This window comes from Tenrec ecaudatus, chromosome X (genome assembly GCF_050624435.1).
Source record: "Tenrec ecaudatus isolate mTenEca1 chromosome X, mTenEca1.hap1, whole genome shotgun sequence".
Taxonomy (NCBI): Eukaryota; Metazoa; Chordata; class Mammalia; order Afrosoricida; family Tenrecidae; genus Tenrec; species Tenrec ecaudatus.
This window is the reverse complement of record NC_134548.1, coordinates 18,297,884-18,325,872: the sequence shown is the minus strand read 5'-3', so window position 1 is coordinate 18,325,872 and position 27,989 is coordinate 18,297,884. Positions and strand designations below refer to the sequence as shown.

The following is a 27,989-nucleotide window of genomic DNA, read 5'->3' as shown; positions in this document are numbered from 1 at the left end:
CGACTCTGACAGCATCTGAGTCCTCATGCACTAACTTTCAGCTGGCTTTGACTTTTAAAAATCCTTCTCCTGATAGCTTCAGTCCCCTTATGCGTTCAACGCAACATTATGCATGTCACAGACTGATAGGCTCTGAGGCTGGAGACTCAAGGACCAAGAAACCATACCGGCCCCCAAGGAATTTATCGTCTAAACTGGGAGGCCAACTCAGAAGCGCACACTTTCCAAAATAAGCCCATCAGATCTGTTCATTGCCATGCTTTCTGGAGGAGCCCCACCGGAGGCTCCTGGGTACTTAAGACAAGACTCTGAAATGGTATTGAGCACACCTAAAAGGTTACACCAAATTCAAACCAAATCGACTGAGGTGGAGTTAATTTTAATTTTAACTCCTAACAACTCTATAGGATAGGAAAGCACTTCCTTTACAGGGTTTCCAAGGCGCTGAATCTTTACAGAAGTAGACTGTCACGTCTCTCTCCAATAGAACTGCTGGCTGGTGGGTTCAAACCACTTATCTTTCAGTGAAAAGCCAGCTGAGTGCTTGAGCACCCACCCATTCACTGCCATAGGTTCCAACTCACAGCCACCCTATAAAACAGTACAACTGCCCTCTAGGATTTATGAGGGTGTAAATCTCTATGGGGGCAGACAGCCTCATCTTTTACCCATGGAGTGACTGGTGGGTTTGAACCACCAACCTTGCAAGTAGCAGCCCAACCTTTAACCCATTGTGGCACCAGGGCCTTGGAATTAAAATACATGTTATATAAACATTACTCAAGGGACAGTGGCTTTCCTGGGTAGATTGATAGCTACATTTTCTAAATAAGCCCTCATCGACATATTGACTATTAAAAACTTGTTCAGCTAACTCATTGAATCTTCAATTACAAAACAAGTTAAAACGGTGTGTGGGGTCAGCAGTGGGCTCAGAACTGGATTCTTGATGCCAAGAGCGCAACATCTTCTGTGGCATCGTTTCACGTCCTCTAATAAGTGGGACATTTTGGATCTGAGCAGAATGCTCTGTCATGAAAAGATCTGAGGAGATGGGATCAGATTTCCGGGTTAAAAATATACTGTTTAAGAAAGTGTATCTTATCATCCTAAATATTTAGTTGAAATCAACTTACTGTGTTTTCTTCAGTTTTATTTTTGCCAGTCCCCCTTCTTGAGCCTCATTTGCCACGTCCATCTCCAAAGGAGAACAAGAGCTTGTAGAGGGAAGGGAGTTAGTTTGACTACAAGATCTTGAAAAATCCCTCCCAGCAAATTGTTATTCCTTTGATCAAAATCAATTCAAATTCAATCTGCAGGTCTGGGCAAAGGGAGCTAAACTGACCCTTGAACCGTGTTTTCCTACCCAAAGCCAGACCAAACCAGCACCCCACTCTGAGCCCCTCGGTAGATCTGACATTAGAAAGTCAAATCTGAGTATTTTTACCCTCCAGAGTTTTAAGCAAATCCAACCTTGAGACCTTGCCTGCATTTTACAAATTGACGGATTTAAGCCCCCATGCAGACCTGGCTTTGACTAGAAAGCAAAATCATGTCACTAACATTCTTATGTATTTCAAGAGCCATTCCCCACCTGGGGCCTGACTGCACACCAGGCAGAGGCTGATAGAATTGTATCCCTTCTTAAGACTGCCCCCCCCCCATGAAATGCAGCCCTCAATGTCCGAAATACAGGTTATTGAGAAATCTCAAAAGGCTCCCTGACAACAGACCACCAGAGGAATTGTATCAGAAAATAGGAAAATCAATTGAGATGAGAGCTAACCATGCTTCTTCAGCTTGGCAAGAAGGAACCGTTACTATTCATCATTTGGTTGTTGAAGTGCAGTCTGGAGGAGCAGGGGAAATGCTTTCCTCACGTCTCAAGATTGAATGGCCTTATTCATCACGCCTGTGCTGGGTAGTGGTGGGCCCTTCCTCACCTGCTTCCTATAAAAATAACTTTTCATGAGGAGTAGCGCTAAGAAACTCCAGCTGCGTCCGGAGCTCTGCAACATGATTGCCCTTTAGCTCATCCTGGTCTGGAGAGTGCAGCCTCTAGCAATTAGACAGGAGCCTGGGAAGTCAGAGGGAGAATCGAGAATGAGCTCTTGCTTTAAAGGATGTGATCATTCAAAGGCAGAAAATCCAAGTCACCTACAATTTCCTTGTCCACGTTGCCACGGGCTGGGCTGGGCTGGGCCTGGTCCCAGAACAGGAAGGGAGGATTTGCCTGGGTTGGACAGCGGGGGCGTGGATGTGTGTTGGGGGTGGGGAACAAGTTCCCCAACGGGGAGCGTGCCAGTGGCCAGCCAGGGAGCCTGCAGCCGCCGCGGGAAGGCGCAGACCGAGTGGGCCTGGGATCTGGCAGAGGGAGTCCAGGTGAGGGGCGTAGTAGCGAGAGCCGCTGGCAGCGGCGGGGAGCCCCAGATCTGCCAAGGCGTGGTTCCCGCCAGAGTCAGTGACGCCGCGGCGCAGCGGCCTCCTGGGTGTCAGCGTGAAAAGTCGCCGCCAATCCCTGCTCCCGCCGGATTAATTAGTGCCTCTTCCAAGCAGCAAGTGGAAGGCCAGGAGCCTCTTTCCCAACCGCGGGGGTGGGGTGGGCTGGGGTGGTCCCTGCGCACCTCTTCAGTGAGCGCACCTCCCCCTTATTGCACCCCTTGTCCGGTTTCTGGGACCCCTTGATTACAGGCTGCCTGTTGGATCCTCGGAGTCTGGCCCCTTGTCCCTTGGTTGGTGGCCAGCGACCTGGGGCAGTCTGGGGCCGCGCGCTATTCCTGTCGCGGTGAGCTGCCGGCCTGCTATGATCGCGCCTCCAACCCATCTCGCGGGGCCCGCCCGCACCCCCCCTCCTAATCCGCCGGGCTTTGATTTGATCCTGGGCAGGGAGCACGCTGCTCACTCTCCCTGTCCCTCGGCCCTCTAGCCAGTCGTCCCCGGCCCCAGGCGTGTCCACAGAACCCGGCCTCCTCATCCACCTCCCGGGACGCCCCAGCCCAGCCCGTCGGCGTTGCCCGCCTGCGGAGAGCCAGCGGCCGCGGGCGCCACTCGCAGCGAGGCCCTTCCAGGTGATGGTGTGCGCCACAGCCGCCCCTCGTGCGCAGGTGTGGGATCCCCCAAGCGGGCCAGGGACCAGGCCTCTCCAGCCAAGGCGGGCGCCCTCCAGGAACCTCCCCGCAGCGTGTCCCCCTCGCTCGCCGCTCCTAGGGAAAGCGGGAGCCCCCGTCGGGCGCGGGACGGCCTGCACCCCTGCCTGGCCGCGCTCCGCTGCGCCTGAGGCGGCGCCGCCAAACATGGGTCCCTGCTAGGGGCAGCTTCCCGCCCTGGGCGCCATGAGTTATTTCCTGTCTTACTGCAAAGCGCACGGCGGCGCGCTGCTCACGGGCTACCAGGCCCTGCGCGCCGAGGGTTTCCTGTGCGACGTGACGCTGGAGGTGGAGGGCAGCGAGTTCCCGGCGCACAGGTCCCTCTTGGCGTGCGCCAGCGACTACTTCAGGGCCCTGTTCAAGAGCCACACGCGGGAGTCCCAGTTGCGCGTGATCCACCTGCGGGTGCCGTCGGCGGCCGGCCTGCAGCGCCTGCTGGACTTCATCTACACTGCCTGGCTGCCGCTCTCCATGGACACCTTGGAGGACACGCTGGAGGCCGCCAGCTACCTGCAGGTCACCGAAGCCCTGGGGCTGTGCGGCCGCTACCTGGAGCGCCAGCTGGCCCCGGACAACTGCTGCTTCGCCGCCAACGTGGCGGCTCGCTTCGGCCTGGCACCCACCTTGGCTGCGGCCGAGCGCTGCCTCGTGCGCCACCTGAGGGAGCTGTTGGCGCCTGGTGCGGGGCACGCGGGGCTCCTGGAGCTCAACCCCGGGTCGCTGAGGGCCGTGCTGGGCGCCCCCGACGTGGCGCGGGTGGCCGAGGCACAGCTGCTGGGCCTGGCGCTGGCCTGGCTGCAGCGGGAGCCCGCCGCCGAGCGCCTGGCCCACTGCACGCCGCTGCTGGAGCGCATCCGCTTCGGCCTGGTGCCCGCTGCCGTGCTGCGGCGCGTGTACTCCGGCTCGGGCCTGACGCTGCCCGCGCGGGTCAAGGGACTCATCATCCAGGCCCTCAACTACCACACGGCCCCCTCCCGCCAGCCCCTGCTGCAGAGCGAGCAGACCAGCGTCCGGAGCCCCCAAACCCGCATCTTGTTGGTCGGGGGGCTCCGGGGCCAGGAAGTGGTGATGGAGGAGGTGGTGGTCCGTCGGGGGCCCGCCAGGGGTGGGGGCGCGGGGGCGCAGCCCAATGAGGAGGAGGAGGAGGAAGAGGAGGAGGAGGAGGAGGACGAGTGGGAGCTGACCCAGGATGTGGTGGCCTTCGACGTGTACAACCACCGCTGGCGCAGCCTCACGCGCCTGCCCGCCCCCGTGTTGGGCCACAGCGTGTGCGTGGCGGGCAACTTCCTGTTCGTGCTGGGCGGGGAGTGCCCTGTGGACAGCACCTGCCCTCCCCAGGCCGGTGCCCCGCGGGTGGCCACTGCCAAAGTCCACCGCTATGACCCGCGCTTCCACGTCTGGACGTCGGTGCCCGCCATGCGCGAGGCGCGGGCCCACTTCTGGTGCGGCCTGGTGGGCGAGGGGCTGCTGGCAGTGGGGGGCCTGGGCGCCAACGGGGAGGCGCTGGCCTCTGCCGAGACCTATGACCTGCGCCGGGACCGCTGGACCGCGGCCGGGACACTGCCACTGGCGCTGCATGGCCACGCGGGGGTTGTCGGGGAGCGCAGTGTCGTGTACATCTCCGGGGGCAAAGCCGGGAGGGGAGAGGGCGGCGCGAGTAGCCTCCGGGATGTGTTCGCCCTGGCCCCCGGGGAGCAGACGTGGAGCAAGAGGGCGCCCATGGGCACAGCCCGTTTTGGGCACCACATGGCGGCGCTGCGCGGCGCCGTGTTTGCCTTTTTGGGGCGTTATGAGCCCTTCTCTGAGATCGAGCGCTATGACCCTGGGGTGGACCAATGGACGCGGTTGCGGCCGCTGCCCTATGACCGCTTCTGCTATGGGCTGGCTGTGGTGGAGGAGACGGCCCTGCTGTTGGGTGGGATCAAGTGGCAGGACTCTCGCCAAGTGCCCACCCGAAACGTGGTGGGCTACGACTTGGATCTGGACCGCTGGGAGGACATCAGCTGTGCGCTGCCCTGGGCCTGGAGCGGCCTGCAGTGTGCGGTGCTGCAGCTGCCGGAGGATGGGGATGAGGAGAGGGACGAAGCACCCGGCGGGGCTCCCGATGTAGCGCTAGGATTAATAGGTTAGCCCAGGAGGCTCCCATGGACATAGGAAGAATTGCACTGGACCAGGCTGATAGAGCAACAGATAGGCTTTTCCTTAGGAGGCGCGGGGCTCAGTGGTTTCTGAAGGTGAAGGAGGCACACCAGGCCTTGGCCAAAGAGGAACATTCCCTCTTATGCTGAGAACCAAAGGCCAAACCCCAAACCATACTCGCTGCCATCAGTAGGTTCCCACGGGAGCAGAAAGCCTCATGCTTCTCCCGCAGAGCTGCTGGTGAGACTGAACTGCCCACCCTGTGGTTAGCGATCGAATGTGCAACCCACGATGTCTTCAGGGCTTCTTGAACGGGGTAGGACAATAGAAGGGTATATGGGAACTCCATGATGGGCTAGAAATGGATTTTCCAAAAGAAATCTGACCCTATTTTCCCTCCTACAGAGTGTTTACTGAAGGGCTAAGCAATGAGAATTTTTGTGCCCACCCCCCCACTCCTCCCGTCAATAAAAGGTAGCAAGAAGTTACATACAACACCCAGAAGATGGTTGACTACAAAGGCTGGAATGTACATCATCTCAGAGGATGGCACGATGTATGTAAATAATGAAGGGAAAGCGCCCTGCTAAAACGGTAGGGCATCCTTGAAAGAGGAACTCTCATTTTAATGCTCTGGAGCCACGCTCGCCCTTTGGCTTGGATGGTTTGATATAAATATGGGACTGCAGGAAAAAAATTCTCTGCAGAAAGCAGTGTGTACGAGTACCCAAAGTCTCCTCGTTGTTTTGAATCACTCATTATCACCCACAGACGGCTTTGGTTGTGGTTTTAGGCAGCTCCTTGGCATAGTGGTTACGCATTGGGCTGCGATCCACAAGGTTACTGATTCTCCACAGGAGAAAGACGGGGCTTTCTACCCCCGTAAAGAGTCTTGGAAGCCCACACGGCAGTTCTACCCTGTCCAATAGGGTCACTAGGAGCATAGACTCCCTGGAAGTTTTTTAGAGCAGACAGTTCCTCGATTTTAATTCTTAGCCAGAATAAATTTAAGCAATTCTTAGTCAAAATAATCAGGCTCCTCAGTGAAGTGGGGCAGACAACTGAAATGAAACCAAGCGTATTTCTTTCATGCTCTTTACACGCTCATTCTGTAGTGGTTCGTCCCCCCACCCCCTTGCTTCCTTCAAGGTGTCTAGAGAAAGGAAAGAGACGCAGGAGAAACTTCAAAGTTAATGTTCGTAAATGGGAAACCAGCCTGATCGCTCCGGGTCTTCGCAAGGGTGTTAGCATACCCAGACCAGGTGCCTCTGCCCGCAAAACTAGAGCTGGCAATGGGGGGGTAGGCCGGTGTTGCATGATCAGGTCACGAGAAAGGTGGTAAGGGCATTGTATGAAGAAAGCAGGTGCTTTATAAGGATTCATTAAGAGCTGAATTTATTTGACTTCAGTTTACAGTGCCGCCTCTCCCCAAGAATGGAAACGAATGCAATTAAATGTACAGATACATAGTGGTCAAAGGTCTCTTCCATGCTAGGCTAGTCACGAGGCTTTTGAAATTCAGTATTTTAATTTTACCATTTAATACAACAGAGCTGACTTTACAAAAAAGCTGCTTCATAGCAACTGTTTGCTGTTTACAGGGCGAGACCTGGCCACTGTATACAGGCCACACCCATCAGAATACAGAGAGTATTATGTGAACATACACAATTGGTCTAATAAACAACAACATCTAAACACCTGTAACAAGCACACTTCATTTTAGGACAAGAGTTTTTTGTTTTGTTTTTTTTTGTTTGTGTTTGTTTTGTTTTTGGCACATATACAAAATCCCACAAATTTAATGTGCGTCCATTATTCATGCAGTAAATAAATGTTCTTGTATTTTTACAAATATGTTTGTTTGTTTTTTTGTTTGGTTGGTTTTTGAAATGATAAAAATAGTACACTGGACCCAAAATTCCATACAAACATTAATACATGATTTTCTCATCCACTTTGACTAAATATAAGATCACTGAAAATGTGCTGTAGAAAGGCCACTCTCCCGTACAGTTGTGCAAAGTCTGCAAAACGAAAGCGATTCAATGATGGTTTCGAAAGCAACGAACCAGAGCCTGGCTGGGGAGTTCTTCACGTTCTCCTCCTCGACAGCAAGAAGATTCACCGGGGTAGAGTGGAACTCTTAAAGATGAAAGTACATTCACCAAGTGGTACAGGCAACAGTATCAAGCTGAGTAAAAGTGGAGTTTAAGATACACAGTAGTCAAGGAGGGTCCCTTCCTCCTTAAAACACAGCAAATGGTGACTTGTACTTTATGCAGCCAGACACTGAAAAGCAGCACGGTTATTAGCATGCTGTGATCGCTTTAGAGAACGTGACTTTTCTCAATGGAAATAGGGGAAGAGGATGTTTTCATCGACTTCATCCACTCGAGGACAATTCACGAAGCTAGGACCAGCCTCAGAATAGTTTCTCGCATATAAGTCGATGTAGCTTATCTCTGAGTAACCTTAGGAGAGAAGTGCAGTTTCGATTGTTGCCGTACTATAACGCACATCAGCCCGTAACTAGATATATTTCACTTCCCTGCCTGAAGTAGAATTATATTAGTTTAATTAATGGACTGGTAGGGTGGGGGGATCAGATGCTAACCGGTAAGTTGATTTTTTTTTTCTGTTTATACCTTGTAGTAGTTTATGAGTTGGAGATTGAAAGCTGTTAGCTGCCTTTCTGGGTGAGTTAAGTCTGCTTGTGTGTGTGTGTGTGTGTGTGTGTTTAAATCCATTCTCAAATTCCTCTATACACAATCAGCAATTCATCACTACAAAAATAAAGGAAGATTTAAACCAAGAAAATAAAGCAGCTCTATCTTCAATTTTGGTCTTAGTTACAAAAACATCTTACAAAGCTTTGCCCTGATACACCCTGAAGTGTTCTCATAGATTTGGAATCGTTTCTCCATTAACCAGCTTTCACAAGTTAATAGACTATTAAGACGGATATTAGATACCTGAACTTTTCTTATGTCGAAGCTTTTCTATGTAGCTTAACTCTTGTAGGCGCATCTACATTTCACAAAAATAAAACTACAGCATTAAACTTTGTGCAATGTTTAAGAAAAATTCTCAGAACACTTTAATAAATATAAAAAAGGTTTAAATTCTTTCCCACCCACAAAGATGTCTGTACCTGAAAAAATGTGATTTAATTTTTGAAGTCTTGTTTATATAAAATTAACTTTTAGGGAGAAAAGATGACCTTAGATATAAAACTGCCTTTATTTGTGGTTTTTACTACTTGAAGACCACCTGCCTTTAGATTGTTTGCAAAAGTTAATTTTGAAGTCAGTAAAGACAGTTTATTTTGCACATGGTAAACACAAGCTGAGCACTAACTGCATATAAAATATACAAATGCTCGTTAAAGACAGTGGGATTGTGACCTTATATGGTTGGTTTCATATACCAGTAGTTCTCAGTAACATTAAAGTATAGCTCGTTGAGTGTCCCACACCTCGATATATAAACTACCCTATGTACGTGTTCAGAGTACCCAGAGGTACCAAATGGCCTGAAGGCAGAATACACTTACACATGCGTTTCAATGTAAGAATGAGTGTGTGAGAGAGAGGAAGTGATTACATCTACGTCAGAGGAAATACTTAATGGGTCATTTGAGGCGGTGTTTTGACAGATATCCAAGAACAGGTCAAGGTACATCTGCTTCCATTGTTGGAATTCTTTAGATGTCAAGTCTGGATTGTCAAGAACTTTATCAATAATGGCTACTTCTCCTTCTCTGGCCTGAAAAGCAAAAGGATTTGACAGTTAAGATAGATACAAATTGTCATTCAGCGTTACAAGGAAAAACGTCGATTTGCAAACAATAAAATGTGCAGTTCTCTAAGAACCCGAACTTGTATAAAATATATTGACTCAAATTCCAGTGTCCTTTTTTTCTATACCCGAGTGCTGTCTCATCTTGTTCATTCTCTCTGATTTTCTTTTCTCCTGGTCAAGCCTCCTTCTTTAAGAACCAGTTGAAATGTCACTTCTTTGTTGACCCTGTCCTTAACCACGTGGGAAAAATGTGCGCCCTCTTGTATGTCTCCCTGACACATCATCATTGGCTCCATGGATTGACTAGATCATAGGCTGTCTCTTGAGTTATTTTTGTACCTGATCTACCTCCTGCTGTATGAGCCAGGCTCCTCGTGTATGCCAGAGAGAAACTATGGCCTTCCTCACATACAGGAGTCTTGCTGTGTAAATGCTGTAGTTGCCTTCCTGCAGCGCGTGGGTGGCAATGGAACCAGGGCCTGCCTTGTGTCTCGGAAGCCAGCTCTCACCACAGCGCCACCTCGCCTGTGGAAGAAGTGCATTTCCCAAGTAGAAATCGGACCAGATGTGGGTTTCAGGCAGCCTGAGAGTTCAGTGTTATTTAAGGACCCAAGGGTGTCCTGGAGTCCAGCAGAGCACCTGTCAAGCATACTTATTGTACTGATGGGTCCGGCACTCAGATGTTTTGTTACTAGAAGAGAATCCATTTGAAGAGGGGTCTACAGAGCATAAAAGATAAGTGAGAGGGGCAGAGAGAAGGGGGAGGCGGAAGAAGGGAAGGAGAGAGGGAGGGAGGGAGGGAGAGAGCTCATGTCTTCAGAATATGTGAGCCTAACTTGCTTCAGAATGTTTGCTTATCTCATAACTCAGGCAGAGTTTGGCGCTAAATAGATAGAGTTTGAGGGAAGCTATCTTGGGAAGCGGCGGTATTCATATGGCTAGTATCAAGCCCACTGCCATTCAGCTGATTTGGACTCAATGTGACCCTACAGGTCAGGGTAGAACTGTCCCTGTGGGTTTCTGAGACTGGAACTCTTTATGGGGTTAGAAAGCTTTGTCTTTCTCCCGGGGAACTGCCGGTGGTTTCAAACTGCTGACCTTCGGTTGCAGTCCAACACATAACCACTACACCAACTCTGTGTAAAATTAGGGTCTTAGTTACCAACATTCCACTGGTATTTCCCACAAATTTGCAAGGGCGTTCATGAATATCAATGAAAAGCGAACAGACTTTAAAATTGTGACTGTTTGCTCAGAACCCCTGCCCCTACCCCACCCCATGCCACCCCACCTTCCCTGACCTCATCATTGATTCTCTCTTGGTGATTTCATTGGTAGTCTTCTACCGTTCAAGATCACAAACCTTCAGAAACATACTATGCATCTGAACTACTTCCCACAGGAGCCCTCTGACCTTTTGTTTCCCGAAGTTCCCGAGTCAAACACCCTGGATGATAGTTCTTTCCCATTTGGGATTTGTCAAGGGCGCTTAGGCTAAGTGCTTACGGCAGGCTCTCCACTAGAGTGTCCTAGAAGCACTGCGTGTGGCTGCTGCTTTTTCCAAACTTCTTTTTCTCCTATATACACATGGTGCCGACCTCAACTTTCTGGCGTCCTTCTCTGCTCACAGAAAACCTGACTGAAGTCCCTGACTGCTAACCAAAGGCGGGTGGATTGAACCTCCTCAGGAGAACCAAATGTGGCAGGCTGCTTCCGTAAAGATTAGTACAGCCTTGGAAACCCTACGAGGCAGCTCTTCTCTGTCCTAGGGGATCCCTATGAGTCAGAATCAAGTGGACAGCGACTCTGCTCTCATTGACACCTCCTTCCCCATCTGGGTGGGGGGGCATATAATAAGGTAACGGGGAGATAAATTTATAGGAAATCACTCTTAGGAAATGTAAAAGTATCATATGAATTGAAGCTGATAATGTAGAGTTTTGATGAGATCAATGAGAAAATGGCTACAGGGAACACAAACTGCAGCGGCTTCACTCTCAGTGCCTAGTCATTAAGGTGGAGAATATTCACCGAAGAGCTTTTAGTGTCCACCACTCTATTCTGCATGCATGATGCATTCTTTTAATAATGCTGATAATCACACCCTCTCACTCGCCATCAAGTCGTCTCAATTTCTGGTGACCCTATAGGACAGATTAACTATGCCTGTGGGTTTCTGAGACTGTAACTCTTACAGGAGTGGAAAACCTCATCCTTCTCCCGTAGAGCAGTTGGTGGTTTTAAACTGCTGACCTTGTGTTTAGGAGTCCTCTGATATTTGTCTTAGGGAAACCACAGAGTGAGGAATAACACCAGCCCCCCAACACACACACCTTTTTTTTTTTTGAAAACAAAAATTCACTACAGCTTGTGTTGTCCTTGAAGTGTCACATGTCATCAGCCTTGTGGGACTTTATTGCAAAGTTGGCGATGATTTCCTCTTTACTCATATACTGCTGGGCTAGGAACATCCTAGCTTCCGGTTCTTCTTCCCGCCCTCTGCAATTTGCCTTTCTTCCTCTAGAATATCTGCTGGTCCAATTTGAGTCCAAGAGGGAAACTCGCCAAGGAATTCATTCTTCTACTTTATTTCTTACCTTTAAAGTGCTTTTGAGAATTCTCAGCCTGTGTAGTTTTTCATTCATTACAGGATCATTGCATCTCTTTATGAACGACAGCTTGTATTCCAGCTTGGTTGAAATGCGATGTTCTCCTAGAGGCGACAGATTGGCCTGCTCCAATGCCCTGTATAAATCTTGCAATGAGTCTCCTAACTTTTCTTGCTTACTTTCACCTGCAATATCCGAAAGAACAAAAAGGATAAATATGAATCCAATGTAATACACAGTTAGCTGACACTCCAAAAATCTATAAATAAAATGATAAGAATTTAAAAGAAACCCCAAAGAAAGAAAAGAAGTCAAACACAACCCAAACCACCTGCAAAACAGGATCATGAACGACTGGGAAATACTGTGTTATATTAAAAACAAAACAAAAAACCCTTCACAGCTGCTAGTTATATTGGATATAATTAACTACAGGCAGCCAGTTGTTGTAGAATGATCAAATAATCGGATGTTTTCACTAACCAAATATTCTCCGTGTAGCAAATCCCTGTAGATAGCATGAGTCCATTTAGTGGAAAGAATTAGAGTACAAAAGGTACACAAGATGGAAACAATCTTGCACATAATATATTTGAAAACATCAATGAGTCTTTTGTCATCTTACTGCTAAGAATAGTGCTGAGTCATAGGACTTTCCTGGGTTAGCAGGACTCAAGGAACACCTTTCTACTTTACATTTTTCCAGATATTAGAGTTCACTGGAGCATATTTGCTTATAAAACTCTTCCAATGATGTGCCATAGATGATAATAGGCTTCATGTGACTGTCATGGTAATGCCTGCCACACAGTAAATATGTTAAATGATCCAAAATTGTCATCAATAATAATGCTTTCCTTAAGTGAAATATGGCAACAGGATGATTTGCAAATTAAAAAATATCTGGCACGTGCTCAGAGAAGCTATTTAGTATTTGTAAGACCTGAAGAAAACATTCTAATTAAATAATTTGGAATTACAATAATGACGACTGATTCAGCAGAGGATGTTAGACTGAGCTAAACAAATCACACTCGCACCGTATTCGGTAATTGCCTGGAGACCGGTGTCATGGATTATTCAAGAACGGTAAGTATAGATGAAGTAGGCTTTGGCCGGAAGTAGGGCGGTATGTTTCTTTTAATATACAACCAAAGCGTCGTATTTGAGGGATACTCATGTGTTCACTTCGACAGCACATGGAACTAAAATTTGAGAGATACTAATTATATTGCCCAAGAAGCAAATACCAACCGTTATTCATCCCACCATTGTTCGTGGGATGGTTTCAGGCTTTCAATCATTAAAAAAAAAAACATCGCTAATAGCAGCCTTGGTGGCACATGGGTTAAACGACTGGCTGCTAGCCGGTGGTTCCAACTCACCAGAGGCTCCGAGGGAGAAAAGACTTGGCGATCTGCTCCCATGAAGATTTTGGCCTACGAAACCATATGGGAAGTTCTACTCTGTCCTACAGAATCACTATGAGTGGAAATCAACTTGAGAGCACACAAAACAACAAGTGGTAGGAATAGTAGTGGATACTTACATGGGCTAAGCAGTAGGATCAAATGCTTAGCATTTATTATCTTATTCAATTCTCACGGCAATATTAAGAGGAGATCTATTCTCTTTTCAGCTTATCATGTTCAAGCTCACAGCTAGTAAGTGGTGGAGTGAGATTGGCTGCTAAGTGGGCAGATTGGCTCCAGAAATCCCTCATTTTTAACCAGCATTCACACTTGCAAGTGCTAATATGAGCTTGCCTTAAAAAGGTAGCATATACAAGATTTTTAAAAGAGAGTACCTAAAATGGCCTGGAAAAAAAATCACAAACATATAGTTCCTTAAGTGGAAGAGATTACCTTTAGGCTTAAAGAGTAGTTTGGCTCAGATTTCAAATTGCACTCTTGGCTCTGCTGCCAAGGTTAGCAACGAATGGCATGATTCTGGAATCCTTCCACTAGAAAAGCCCTTGTTGTCAGCAGTAAATGCGATCCCTATGTGTGCCAAGTGGTCTCGACTGAATTTGAACTTCTTAGCCAGAGCATACCTTTGAACTATACACATACAGAGATTTAAATCCCTCTAAATAACAGTTTGAAAAATCTCTACTGGCTCCTCTTTGAGTGTTTTCCACACCTACAGGATTGTGCGGAATGGGTGGATGGAAGATCGTACCAAGGAGAAGCTGCTTTTTGGGTTAAGAGCAAGATTGAAGCAAGACAGAGAGGAATGGTTTGGAACAAAGGAAGCACACAGTCACATCAATTAGCACAATGAAGTGGCATTGTAGAAACAAGGACATACTTGAACAGCAGACATTCCATCTCATAAAGCCATGCACTAGGGAAAGGGCCCCAAAGAATTATGTAGTCATCATGGATCTTTTTGCCTCATGGAACGCCTGCATCGAAAGCTACATGTAATTTCATAGAAAGAAATAGGAGGCCCAAGCGATATAAATGATATAGCTAAGGTATGCAATGGCCTCCTAGAAAGAAGGGAAGGAAAGGGGGATTCCAATTATGCTTTTAGGAATTAAGGGAGGCTTTTTACATGGTAAATTTGTATTTTAAGATAACCTTCCTCCATATTACCTAACATGGCAAAGAGTATCTATTTTATTTTAGAAAACAAAAAGTAAACCAAAAACCACTTGACCCAGTTTTCTCCCCACCCCACCCCCGCTCTTCTTACAGTGCGTAGAATAATGGGGCATGTGATCGAGTTTTCATAAACCCTCAGTGTCGTTTCACTTTATGAAAGGTAAAGATTTTAGCATAATGAATGACACACCGTGCTATTAAAAAAATAGAAACGGAAAGCTTTCCCTCGCCCTTTTTGCTGTTTAAGGGGGTGGGGGGATAAAAAAAGCCAACCTTCAACGAAAAGACAACATAATTCTACAAAGAATCTGGTTTGATAGCTGTCCGAGGAATTGCGTATGGACTGATCTCTGGGCAGCACATTTGAACAAGGACTCACACCGAGACATACACGGAAACACTCCCAGCATCGTCATGGCAGAGTGCGGTTTCTAGCGAGAGGAGTAAAGGCCCCTGGACCGAGCAGACACATGGAAACACCGCACAAGACACAGTCATGGAATGAGGACGGCAGAGGGTTGAAAAGCCAAGGTCCCCCAAATGCCACCACTTACTCAACATTGTAAGACTAGACAAAGGGTCCTTTTATTTTCAAAGGATGGAGGGTAAGGGGCAGTCACATTATAATCTGATTCATTGCGCTCAACAGTCAAAACACAACACAGAACTCAACATTCAAGACAGAAACAGACCTTTATTTTCGTTTATAATTTTCAATTGGTTTCCTTGAGTTTTCTCAGCTGAATACCAATTATGTCATTCTGGGTTGCTGTTGCAATAGAAAATATGAAAGCACCTTTATTTCCTTCTCTTCGCCTCTCTTCTTCTCTGTGTCCTCATTTCCCTGTGGGCTTCTCTCTTTTTATAACCCCGGTTTGTCTTCTCTCAGAAGAAGCTTGCCTTGGAGGCTGGCTTGGCCAGAGGAAGCAAGCCCTTGGTAAGGTCTGCTCCCAGTCTTTCTCCCCTTGTGCCGGTTCCGTCACTGACACAGGGGCCGCAAACCAGCGTTCTTTGCAAGGTGAACGTCGCGCTTTGCAAAGTTGGCAAAGGAGATGGGACCACATGGAGATCACAGGACACAGAAAGGAGTCTTCTGTGATTTCTAACGAGGAACTATGTTTGATTCATTCAGAAAATTTAAAAAAAGTTGTACCTGGTTTAGTCAGAAATAGATGGACCTATTCTGCAATAATGCCCCTCCCCAGTTATATTTATCTTTACCAATGTGTAAATGAGGACTGAGTCAGACTGCGTACTTGTTAAACTCCAATTTTATCAAAGCAAAGCTGTTCCCGTTCCTATATGCAATTTGATGGACTAATAGATTTGAGGATCACACTTAAGTTTGTGATTAATTAACTTGTATCCTGCGCCCAAGAGGGTCGTTTCTGGCTGTGCATACATGGCGGAGGTGAGAGAAGATTATTCTCTTTATGCTAGTGACATTAGGGAATCTTGCCAACTAAAGCTGTGTGTGATCTCCCGATCATAAGCAAGCAACAAGAGCTCCAAGAACAGGTGCACGAAGGGGAACTCACAGTCTGTTGGAGAAATCGTTCCTAAGCAGATGACAAGGAGCCTCTGAGAGACCAAACGCTCTTTTGGCTGATGGATTTCCTTCCATTCAAGCTCAGTGGTCTCCACTGTTTTTTTTTTATTGTGGCCCCAGGCCATCACGTTTCCTTCCCATACCTCCCTGGGGCCATGTGTACCATCTCCTTCTTGTCCCTGGCACAGCACCTCGGGCACCCAACGAGTTGGAACAGAACGATGATCTTTCTTCTACTTTTTACGTGAAACACTCTAAAAGGAGTTCCGTGTCAGGTGGCTGTGTAATGCTCAGGACAGTCGCACGTGTACACATATCATTCCGGTTTTGTTGGGAGAGAGGAGTACAAAGTCGATGAGATGAATGGTTGCTCGGGTGGCCCCACACCTGCAACCACAACTTGGAGGGACAGTAAACATGTAAGGAGCTCTACCCTGCCCACCCCCACCCCCATTCCCCAATTGACAAAATGAGTCACCCATTGGGTTCCTGAAAAACCAAAATGGACCCTCAGGCCTGGGACACGTGCTGGAAGGGATTCATGCTCTTTTGAAAACTGGACACTGAATGTCATCACGGGGAGTTCGTTCTGTCCCGAACACAGCTTGTGTAATGAACACGGGGGTTGTGAAAGGTTCAAGGACAAGTGGTAGAGAAGGCTGCACCAAGTACTATTAGTCACCAGTCAGATTTGACCGACATCTGTTGTTGGACAACAGCAGAGGGCTGTGAAGGTGTCCAGGCGGATAATATCAAGCAGGTGGAACACTATTCATGTCACTGGAGTGGCGGGGGTGGGGTGGGGTCACTTAATATTTTCACTGAGGCCGCAGGAAGATTTTTCTATGATTACTAAATTAATATTCTCACAACGAACGACTTCTTTATATGTCAGGTGGTAATGATACTTTCAATGGATTTAATGTCTTTGTAGGTTTTACGCTCCCGATGTTGAAGTAGTCGGGCATCTACACTGAAATTGTATTTGTTTTCTAATTGAATACTAGCTCTTAATTCATGCTTTTATATACATCAACTAGCTATGCTTAGCATTGTAAAACTAGGTGGCGGGGAATTTGCTATATCAGAAACAAGCAGAAGAATTTTAAAGCTGACTTTTAAGGCTTTATTCTTTAATCAACTACCTGTTTCATAATTAGAACTGGTTTATTATCTTTTAGGAAAAATAACAAGATCCAAATATTTCTACTGGGCAATCATTTCTCTGATTAAAAAAAAAAGTCAATTTTAGTGCAGGAAGTGTGTGTGAGACCATATAAAAACACAGCACTCCCTTAAAAGGATATTCTGAATACATCTAATGAACCTACTGAGTGTGTCTTTAAAAACGTACATTTAAAGGCCACCTTTGCAAAAATGACAGCCTGCTTCACAAATTCACGTATGGCCGACGTGGGTGTTTGTCAACCCCCTCTTCAGAAGAGGAAAATTCACTTGCACAGGGATGGGGAGGAAGAGACAGAGCTGAAGTCTCTGCAACATTTCATTCTCTAAGCTGGTGATTTCTGCCAAGTTCTGTGGCTTTAAGGAAACCGATCTAGGGCGGTGGTTGAATTTTCAGGGAACTACAGTTGTGTTCATGATGACTCTTTCCGATGGCAAAACCTTGGTGCCCTAGGTATTGATTTATGAACTCAAAGAAGGGAAGGTTCTTTGAAGGGCAATTGCAAACTTAAATGGCAGACTCTCAATTTGCCTGCAGAATTTAGAAGATTTAACTAGGAGAGCCAGGGAGGTTAAGGACATAAGCAAGGGACTGTTTAGAACCAAAGCTCAGAGATGATTATAAGGGAAAAGTAATGTATAGTCACTGTATTTCTTAATGAACAGAAACTAAAATTCCTCAGATTGTAACATTTTACTATGACTTAAATAGGGAGAATTAACCCCGACATTTCCATTAGGATTAAATGCCAAAAAAATGCTTTTGATGGATTTTTATATACCGAAGGCACAAGATTTACATACTTAAATCAGACATGCGAATGGTTAGAGCACAGAGGCAAATCGTAAGGCAGAGCAATGTGATTTTATTCACAACACAAATTCCATTTGTGGGAAAGAAGCAACGATTGATTGTTTCTCTTTAGAAAGATATTTACGATCAAGCATACTAAGCAAATTATTTAGCTAGCTAAAAATATCTGATACCAATTGGTTGTATTTTTATTTTGAAGAAATTTATATATGTTTTACAGGTATTCACATTATGCAATACCACACACTGCGGCGACAGGAAGAAAAGAAACATTTCAAAATACAATTTTAAATGATCTCTTCATTGCACAGTATGAAATATCCATTGATCAGCAGTGAAGCTATTACAGTGTATCTTGTCCAACTAAATAAACAAAATTTCACATCCACTACAGAAGAAAAATAAAGCAATATTGAGCCACAGGGGACCCAGTTACACAGTATTAAATAATATCTGAAGCTAGTTTGAACGACATCCCGACAAAATATTTTTTTTCAGAAATGAAAATCACAGCCTATAGATTATGAATATTTTACAGAAAAGAATAGCTCATGCCTTTCCTAGTAGGCAACACCATTGATATACAAGTGCCAAGAAATAAGGAGAAAATTAAGATTTTTATCTGAGGAATCTAACAAAGCCTGGAATGAGGAATTGTCATTATTGTCACCAAAGCAGTCTCTGTGTTGCACCTGAATACACGTTATAATCGAATAAACATAGTAAATTGAAGAGAAGGTTGTGTATACCTTGCCTTAATAGATTACACTTGATTTAGTACAATACAGCACGTCACTGTTTAAAAATGCAAAATACACGTATACAGAATTTACTTCCCCTGCTTTGCCTTCAAGAGGCCATCACAAAGTCCGTTACACAGCCCAGGTTTCCTAGTTCCTGGAGCAGATCCCTCTCTTTTCTTGGGGCCGGGAGAACACAACTGAAGTGTCACCACAGAGCCCTTCCATCACGCCCCTTCCCCCTTCTGTTCTCCCACACACATGCCGTTCTCTGTACTGGGCTCCATCTTGCTGAGCTTTGATCTTAGGCTAGTCCCAATGCAGAAAGCTCGAATTCTTCTTAAGAGTGGCCCGCCCCTCTCAATATCCCTTCAGGGAGGACCCCAATCCGAAAAACGACGATCTACACTTTTTTTTTTAAAGTTTGTTTTCTGTTAGAAACAGCAAAGACGAGGCCATTTGAGTTGCTTGCAAGAGGTTGATGTTGAGTCTGCGCCGTGCCGACTCTCTCCGATCTAAATTCTCTAAACATTAGCTTATCAATCTGTCAGTCCCATGGATTCAGTGCCAACAGAAGTGGATCCGATTTGGCATGGAGAGGTTCTACCAACTCTCGTAGTGTATTAGCCTAATATGATAAAGCAGTGATACAATATGATGAAAGACCTGCAAGTGCCATTATTTCCAAAAGCATATTAGTATTTGTATTAGAAATACCATCATGCAATACCCATGAAGAGAAAATAGAAACATGTGGCTAAAATCGCACATGGTGTTAATATCATCATGTCTTTCTGTTGCCATGCAGGTCTACTTGGCCATAAATTGGACACTTTGGGCATTAAGCTCAACTATTTGGAGAGGCCAGTCTTAGGTCTACAAAACAATAAGCAGCACAAATAAATTTTTTCTCACCTCAATACTCGTATATACACATCTATAATTTTAATCAAAAAGTTCCAGTTAAAAGTATTTTCTATAGACATGTAAAACGATCAGTTTTTCAATATAATTTAGCTATGTCTACATAAGATCTTTCCTGGCAATCAATCAAAAATAAATTTTCTGCTCTGCTTTCTTTGGAGCTACCCCAAATATATGCTAACCCTAAACCACACCCATTGTCACGAAGTCCATTCTGACTCCTCGTGACCCCATAGGACGGAGTAGAACTGTCCCATATGGTTTCCAGAGCTGTTGGTGGGGGTCAAACTGCTGATCTTTTAGGCAAGCAGCCAAACACTTAAGCATGGCACCACCAGGGCTCCTTGATAGATACACCAAGGGGTTCTAATCAGGGAGATAGCACAAGAGCCCAACTACTGTCTCTCCAGTGGGAAGGCCACATGCTAACAACAAGGCAAAGACAAATGCAATGCTGTGATAAACACGATGAAAGAGTGACTTTATACCTGAGCATAAGCCATATGTCAAGGAGTTAAGAAAGTAGAAGAGACTGAAGTTTCTGAGTGACCTGAGAAACTAAGAACAATTTGGGTAAAATAAACTGTAGTCTCTTTCAGTTCACTTTATTCTGGATTTTCAGAAGTCCCGATATTTTCAGCCAGCATAAATCAGCAATGTTATTTTTTTAAAAAAAATTCTACCCTAGAGATTTTTACCCACAACGCTCTTTAGTAGCTTTTGAGTTATATCAAAAAGAAGGAACAAAGTAGGAGAAGGGACAGAGAAAGCATGTTGTTCATTACCACCTGCCTTAGAAAGTGGGAGGGGCATCTATTGCCCCCAAACACTAGCGCATGCAGAAAATAGGATATCGCTCAGTTCAGAAATCAGCAGAACTAATATTTGTTTATCACATCATTCTCCTTTTGCAGAAAATAGCCTCCTCCCTCCACCCCCAAAATCACGTTATTTTTTCTTTTGCAGAAACAGACTGTGGTTGAAGTAAGCGTCATATGGAGGTCAGTTGGAGCACCGGGGAAAGAACACCTTAGGTTTTGGAATATTGGAGTGTGGGACGCTAGCTCTGGCTTCTATCACTTTGTTGTACAAGGTCATAGAATTCCCAACAGCAAACTCGGATGCCATCTAATGTTAGGCACAAGGTCGTTTCTAATTTATCCGAGCCATTCAAAAAATGTGCAAGCTGTTTTGAACATAACTGTCACTTCCCCGTAGGGACACGGTTCTAAGCGTGGCTTAACATCTGAGGTATTCCCTAACATGCCCAATGAACCCACACAAAACTTCCGAAAAGCAGCCACTGAAAACCCTATGGAGCACAGCCCTACTCTGACACACACAGGGTTGCCGTGAGTCGGGGTCAACTTCAGGGCCGTTGGCGGTGGTAAGCCTAAAACAGAGCCTGGCAATTATGTTATCTTGGTAAAATCCCACACTCTCCAGCATTGTTTCCAAAAACAAAAGCAAGAAAGCCAAACACCTCAAATCAAACCAGTTGCTAGTGAGTTGACTCTGACTCCTGATGACATGGACTTAGAAGGATACACCCCAAGATTTTTCAATGGCTGTACTCTTTGGGAAGTAGATCACCAGGCCTTTCTTCTGACGTACCTCTGGGTGAACTCAAGCCTCCAACCTACCTGTTAGCAGCTAAGTGTGATAAATATTTGCACCACCCAGGGACTCCCAGTGTTTCTATACCTGCCACCAGAGAGTCCATTTCGACTCACAGTGATTCTATAAGACAGAATAAGAACAGCTCCTTAGGGTGAGGTTTTAAATTAAGGGTGGGGTGCGGGCAGGAGCAGACAGCCTCATATTTTCCCTGTGGAATAGCTGGTGGGTTTGAACCGCTGACTTTCTGGTTATTGTCCCCATACCTAACCCACACCACCACCATGGCTGTTGAATTCTACTCCATGAGACCAGAAAGACCTTCTCTGTTAACAGATTGCCAAAGTGCAGGAGGATGGCGGGTAAGACTTGCTCTTTCAGAAGGACTACAATGCGTCAGTAGTCTGTACAAATCTGAACTCGTAGTGCTCCGTAGGTCTGGCTACAGAACCTCAGGAGTCAGGGTGCTGAACTATGTTAAAAACAAGGTTCTGAATGCTATCCCTAATGGACTGAATCTAACTTTCTGTGTCCGCCACGTAGCACTATAAGCAAGCTCCCTAAGTGATCCTTGTGGGGTGCGTTTACATGATGGAGAGGAGCCTGAGTGGCACAGGTGGTTTGTGACAGGCTGATATCTGAAAGGCTGGCTGTTCGACTCCCCAGTGGCTCTGCAGCAGCAAGGCCCACTGAGCTCATCTGTAACGAGGACAGCCAAGGACACCCTAGGGGCAGTTCGATCCCATCACACACAGGGCTGCCATGAGCTGCCAACTGGACGGCAGCTGACAATGGGACCACAACAGAGAGGGAGGTTGGAGTTCAGCTGCAGTTCTGTCACACACCATTGCGTTTGTAGTCCTACTACCAATGGACCACAACATTCAAACAATTTCAAGGCTTCTGCTGAGGAATCTGATGGTCACCTCTTGGCTAACTGAGATTATGGTAAGAAAGATGAGGCTTTCTCCTCCCATAGAGTTAGTTCTGGAAACCCACCAGAGCGAAGCTACTCCGTCCTCTAGGGTGGCTGTGCGTCCAGCTTGACTTGCTGGCAGTTTGTTTCATAATTGGTTGAATAAACTGTTTAAAGCTCCCCCTTTCAGTCGCACTAAATAATTCCTATTTATTTCTGAGGCAAAGAGAACACCTGCAAAGCTACTTCCCGACTCAATCCCACTGAATAAACTGCATGGATGTTTTGATGTGTGCATTCTCAATCTAAGTCTGGAGAGCATTGATGAGTCAGGTGGGTTAGGGGCTCGGTCACAGAAATGCTAATGATCTACGGAAAATCTACTTAAATGTCTAAAAAAAGCAAAAACACACAGAAACAAACCCACATCATATGATACTGTCAAATGAAAGACTGTCTTGAATCTCATGTTTACGGGCCTTCAACTTTTTGCAAGGCCCATTCTGGTTCTCAACACTTTCGCTCTCCCTTTGAATTTGAATTGAGCTCTCGGTACCGTCTACTTCTTTATTTCTAACAGTGCCCTTCTCAAGCAGCTACGTATTTAAACCAGTTAAAACTATTTATTATACTGATAGGATTGCTTTTTAAAGGGTGAGTAGAAATTGTATATTCTTTTTTTTAAGGCAACAAAAACCTAAAGTGTAAACCTCTTGATTGTTTTGTTTTCATTGGGCTAATCTCTTGACTATAAAAACATTCCCTGCTGCTGCTATTGACAAATACTTCATTAGGTACTACAGTAAGAATTGCTGATGGTGTCGTGGGTTAGGCACAAGGTTGGTAGTTCAAAACCACCAACCATGCTGAGGGAAAAGGATGAAGCTGTCTACTCCTGTAAACATTTAGAGCCTTGGAAACCCTCTGAAGCAGTTGTACTTCGTTTCCTGAGTTGGAATGACATAAATGACAGTGAGTTTGGGCTTTTTATTTGTTTAGTAAGTTTTTAACCAATTATATTTTGAAATGACAGCAACATTTCCATGATCCTACAAAGAAAATCAACAATATTTCTGTTTAGTATGTTAATATTTGTTGCGTTTCCATTCTTCTTGGAAAGAATAAACATCCTATTTTCCTATCAGTTAATAACCTTGAAATTGAGTGGTAGATCCAGATGCCCTGCCATTTTGTGTCATAGGTTGGTGGACTTAATCCAGTGTGAACCCAGGTTCCACGCAAATTCTTTGAGACACAAGTAGAATCCAAATAGAGTACATGAAGGAGCTTGTTTATTTCTCATTTATTGTATATTAAAAGACCCAATTAAAAAACCTCCCAAATGTTAAGTGGAAAGTTAATTTCTGGAAGGGTGAGTTTTAGAAATTTCATCAAGTTTCCAATAGTGTATCTGATATGGAATGCCTGAAGATGATATTAGATCAAGCCTTTGTACTGGTTCATTCCTGTTTGACACCCATTCCCCGAGTTTGCATCTCTACCTCAGATATATTGAACCAGAATCTACATTTTAACAAGATTCTTGGGTTATTCTTATAGACATCCATGTGATTCATATGTGTACATCTGGGGATTCAGTGAAAATGTAGGTTCTGATTCAGTGTATCTGGGGAAGAAAATACAAATTGTCAGCAGCGGCATCGAACTGGGAAGCACTGGACACTTGTGAGTAACTAGAGATGTTCAACCAGCAAGGTTCAGTTTGAACATAAAACAGGTGAAAAAATATTTTCCTGGATGAACGAGAGAGAACAAGTGGAACATGGTGGAGAGTGTCTAAGATCTTCTGATTCCTACTTATGGCTGAGTTCCAGAACTGGATTTATTGTGGAACTTGAAGGCAAATTGAAACCACTGACTACTTGCCAGAAGCCACTCGCAAACAATAAAAGTGGCCAATCACAGCCAGCTATGCCTAACGACAGCACCACATGAGGACCTCATGATCTTAGACTGGTTCTGTGCTTCTTAAATTTTTTTTAAAAAAATGACCCTCTGAAACATCTTTTTCTTCTAAATGTATGCAAATGTATGCATTCAGAATTAAATTCTCTTTTAGGAAAGCAGGAACACATAACACTACGAATTGATGTTGCTGTTAGGGACCATCGAGCCAGCTCTGACTCACACTGACTGACCCATTCCTGCGTCTGAGCCCATTTGTTGCAGTCACCGTGGCAATCACTCATCAAGGGTCTTCCTCTTTTTTGGTGGACTTTGTGCTTTACCAGGCATGATGTCCACTAGGGACGTCATAACATGACCAAAATACATGAGACAAAGGCTCACCATCCTCACTTTTAAGGAGCATTCCAACTGCACTTCTTCGAAGAGAGATGTGTTCATTTTACTGATATATTCAGCATTGTTCAACATAACTACACCAAGTCTTCTGTCTTTTTTATTCACTATGAAACTTTTGCATGCATGAGGCGATCAACAATAACATGACTTGGCTCATGCACCCCAGTCCTCAGAGTGACATTTTCCCTTTAACCCACTAAAGAGTTCTTTTGGAGATTTGTCCAATATATTGTTTGATCTCCAACTGCTACTTCCATAGGCATTGACCAGGGATCCGAGTACAATGAAATCTTTTGACAACGTCAATATTTTTTTTTCTGTTGATCAAGCTGATGCTTGCTGATCCAGTTCTGAGGATTTTGTTTCCTTTATAGTGAGGAACAATCCATAATGCAGCATATTGTTTTTGATCTGCATCCCTAAGTCCCTCATGGCCTTCTTGTTTTCAGCAGGCAGGGCTGCGCCATCTGCACATCATAAGCTGTAAATGAACCATCCTCCCATTCTGATATCCTGTCCCTCCTTATCCACTCTGCATGCAGACTAAGTATGGTGAAATGTTACAACACGAAGGCACATCTTTTCTGTTTCTAATCCATGCACTAAAGCCTCATTCTGTCTGAATAACTACTTCTTGGTCCATGTACAGGTTCTATAGGAGCACAACATAAGTGTTCCAGGACTCCCATTCTTCACAATGCCACCCACAATTTACTATTATCCACACAGTCAACAATTGACAGCCAATGACAGTTACTTTTCTCAATGTAAGTATTGCAAAGAGTGGGCTCATAGCTTAGTTCAGATGAAAATAGAAGCTTGTTTACTTTAATTTGATTATTCTCTTTCTAAAATTTGGAGGTGATTTTATCATAAAAAGTTCAGTTCAAATATACAAGGTATAAGGTTAAAAATATCTTTTTGTTTGCTTAGTTTTAATTTAATGTTATAAGTCAGTGTTTCCCAAAGTGTGCAATACTGCCCCCTAGGGGTGCTAGAATCACCCATGGGGGCTATGGCCGCAGATACGGGTACTTTCTCTTGGATTATGCTCTTTTACTGTCATGGAGTCAATTCCAACTCACAGTGACCGTATAGGACATGGCAGAACTGCTCCTGTGGGTTTCCAAGACTGTAACTCTGGGAGTAGAAAGCCTCATCTTTCTCCTGTGGAATGGTGGTTGTTTTGAACTGCGGACCCTGTGATGAACAGCTCGACACATATCCTACTGCACCAAAAGTTTTTAATTGCCAGGAGGGCACGCAGTAATTTTTTCTGCAGAGGAGGCAGCAGGCCAAGTAAGTTTGGGAACCTATGCTAGGGAGAAGGAATTGGAGAATTTTTATTTTATGAATGAGGGGTAAAAATTTCATGACAAAATACCAAAATAATGTGATGAATAGTAAAAAAAAATGTCGTGTCATTTGTGCTTATAGCACTTATGGAGCTCTCTAAGAAAGAATTACAATTAAAATTTTTGATAAACCTAGCCACAGATATGGAAATAAACATTGTCCGGATAATTAGAATGTTCCCCTAAATTGCCAAATCACAATTCCATCTTATGTGCACAACCCGCATGAGATGGAGTATTTTCTTATGAAAGTAGTATCTCATCTTAATGTACCTATCAGTACACTTATAAATTAGTTATCTTCGAGCATAGCATGCACTCTGGCTTTTTCGACCTGCATTAAAAACCACTAACTGAAATAAAGGCAGACCTAGACTGCCCTTCACGTGAAGCTTATGTACGAGAATTAACAATCCTTGATTTTTATGCTTAATCCTTTGAAGGATTAAATAGTAACCTAGTCACAGAAGCATGTAATATGTTAATTCATTTTGCGTGAGATGTTGCAGAAACATATACTCTGAAATGTTGCCAGGTAACATTGTCATTGCAAAGGTCCCCGTGCAGACGTTACAATGGAAAGAATTCATTTTTGTGGACACAGAGTGTTCAATAAGGATTGAATAGGTGCCTATTGGTATAACCCCGGGTGGTGCTAATGATTTGTAGTTGACTACGACCTAAAAACGCCTGGTTTGACCCCACCCATGTACTTGAGAACAAAGTCCTGGCAATCTGTCCCCTTAAAGATCATAGGCCAGTAAACCCTATGGAATGGTTCTACTCAGTCACACCAATGGACTCCACAGTGGTGTGTGGGAGTATCTATAGCATGTCAAGTGTTAAGGGCCAAAATATGTGAAGATGATAGGCTGAGCTCAGAGACTTCATGGTATAACTACATAACTCTTTCCCCAGTTCTGCCTGACAATTTTGTCAATGAAAACAACCCTGTTGTATTATATACACATGTATATATTCTATTGCATATACTGTGTACTACATCATCATTCCAATAGTTTTCTATTACATGCATGTGTTGATTTTAATCACTCACTATACATATGCATATATACATATACATAAGTGGTGGCTCAGTGATAGAATTCTTACCTTCCATGAAAGAGACCCAGGTCTGACTCTTACTCAATGCCCTCGAGTACAGCCACCACCTGTCAGTTAATGGCAGTTTGTGTGTTGCTATCATGTTGACAAGGTTACAGTGAAGTGTTAGACTAATAGAGACTAGGAAGAAAGGACTGGGGATCTATTGCCAAAATTCAGCTAATAAATGCCTTATGTATCACAACGGTCAGATGATGGAGTTGTCATAACTTGGGAACTGACTCTATGGCAGTTAACAGCATATAAAATGGGGAACAAGCAATTTCTGAGGCTTACCATAGACATTAAAACATTAATCAGCTATTGAACCCCTTCATCTTAGTGCAGACATATCTTAAATTATTTCAATAAATGATATTCTGGGGTTATTAACAGAATAATTATAGTAAGCTCCAGTGAGAAAAACCTTAGTTAAAAAAATAACCTGCCCTGGTAAATTTTCTTCAGCAGTGTGGGTGGAAGGCAGCCTACTGGCAGATAAAAGAGATAGGGTTGTTTCCGCAACCTATTTTCTATGAACAATTATTTTAAAACAAAGTCTTTAGAGCTCTGCTCTCCAGCTCAAAGAGCTACAGGGGGTAACAGACCTGGCCTGAAGTCTAAGACATGAAGCCAGTGTAGGAAACAAAATACTTAAAAAAAAAAAAAAACCACCTCAAATACTTGAGAGAAAAATGCAAGTTTTTAACGTAGGAGAATTTAAGCTCTCTCACCACCCCAGAATGCTGGTGGCGCCACGCATTAAGCGCTGTGCCGCTAACTGGAAGGATGGCAGCTCAAATCCATCAGCTATTCCGGCCGAGGAGAAAGAAGCGGTGACTTCTGGAACACTGGCAGTTTTGGAAGCACTGTCCTGATAAGGTCACCGTGAGGCAGAATTGACCTTACATGTTTATATTAAAAGGCTGTAATTAGATGTCTCATATTCCGTCGGGATGAAAATTAATATGTAGTAACTTTTTCCCTAATGAAAACTGCTGACCTGAACAAACAAATCAGACATGATGGCACATTTCATCGGTTTCTGTTTGCTTTGCCAAAAAGAAAACGTGTATTTGTACCAATCACATCTAATTTGTTTTCTTGCCTGTGACTTTCAGTGAGTATTGCTTTGATCCTTCCAATTCTAACA

At 44.8% G+C, this 27,989-nt stretch overlaps 2 protein-coding genes across 5 annotated transcripts in view; one reads left to right on the top strand and one right to left on the bottom strand.

Annotated features, from left to right (window-relative positions):
• Window positions 1-3,332: 3,332 nt before the first annotated feature.
• Window positions 3,333-5,276, top strand: KLHL34 (kelch like family member 34). The gene has a single exon (XM_075538295.1). It carries the CDS (start codon window positions 3,333-3,335, stop codon window positions 5,274-5,276), a length of 1,944 nt encoding a protein of 647 aa, XP_075394410.1.
• A 1,403-nt stretch (window positions 5,277-6,679) lies between these two features.
• Window positions 6,680-27,989, bottom strand: part of CNKSR2 (connector enhancer of kinase suppressor of Ras 2) — a 296,606-nt gene continuing 275,296 nt past the window's right edge. For all 4 annotated transcript variants that reach the window (XM_075539028.1, XM_075539029.1, XM_075539030.1 and 1 more), the window contains 2 exons: window positions 11,687-11,883; window positions 6,680-9,053 (listed from right to left, as the gene is read on the bottom strand). In XM_075539028.1, coding sequence (XP_075395143.1) covers window positions 8,838-9,053; window positions 11,687-11,883 — 413 coding nt within the window. In that variant the 3' untranslated portion in view covers window positions 6,680-8,837. The remainder of the gene's footprint in view (window positions 9,054-11,686; window positions 11,884-27,989) is intronic.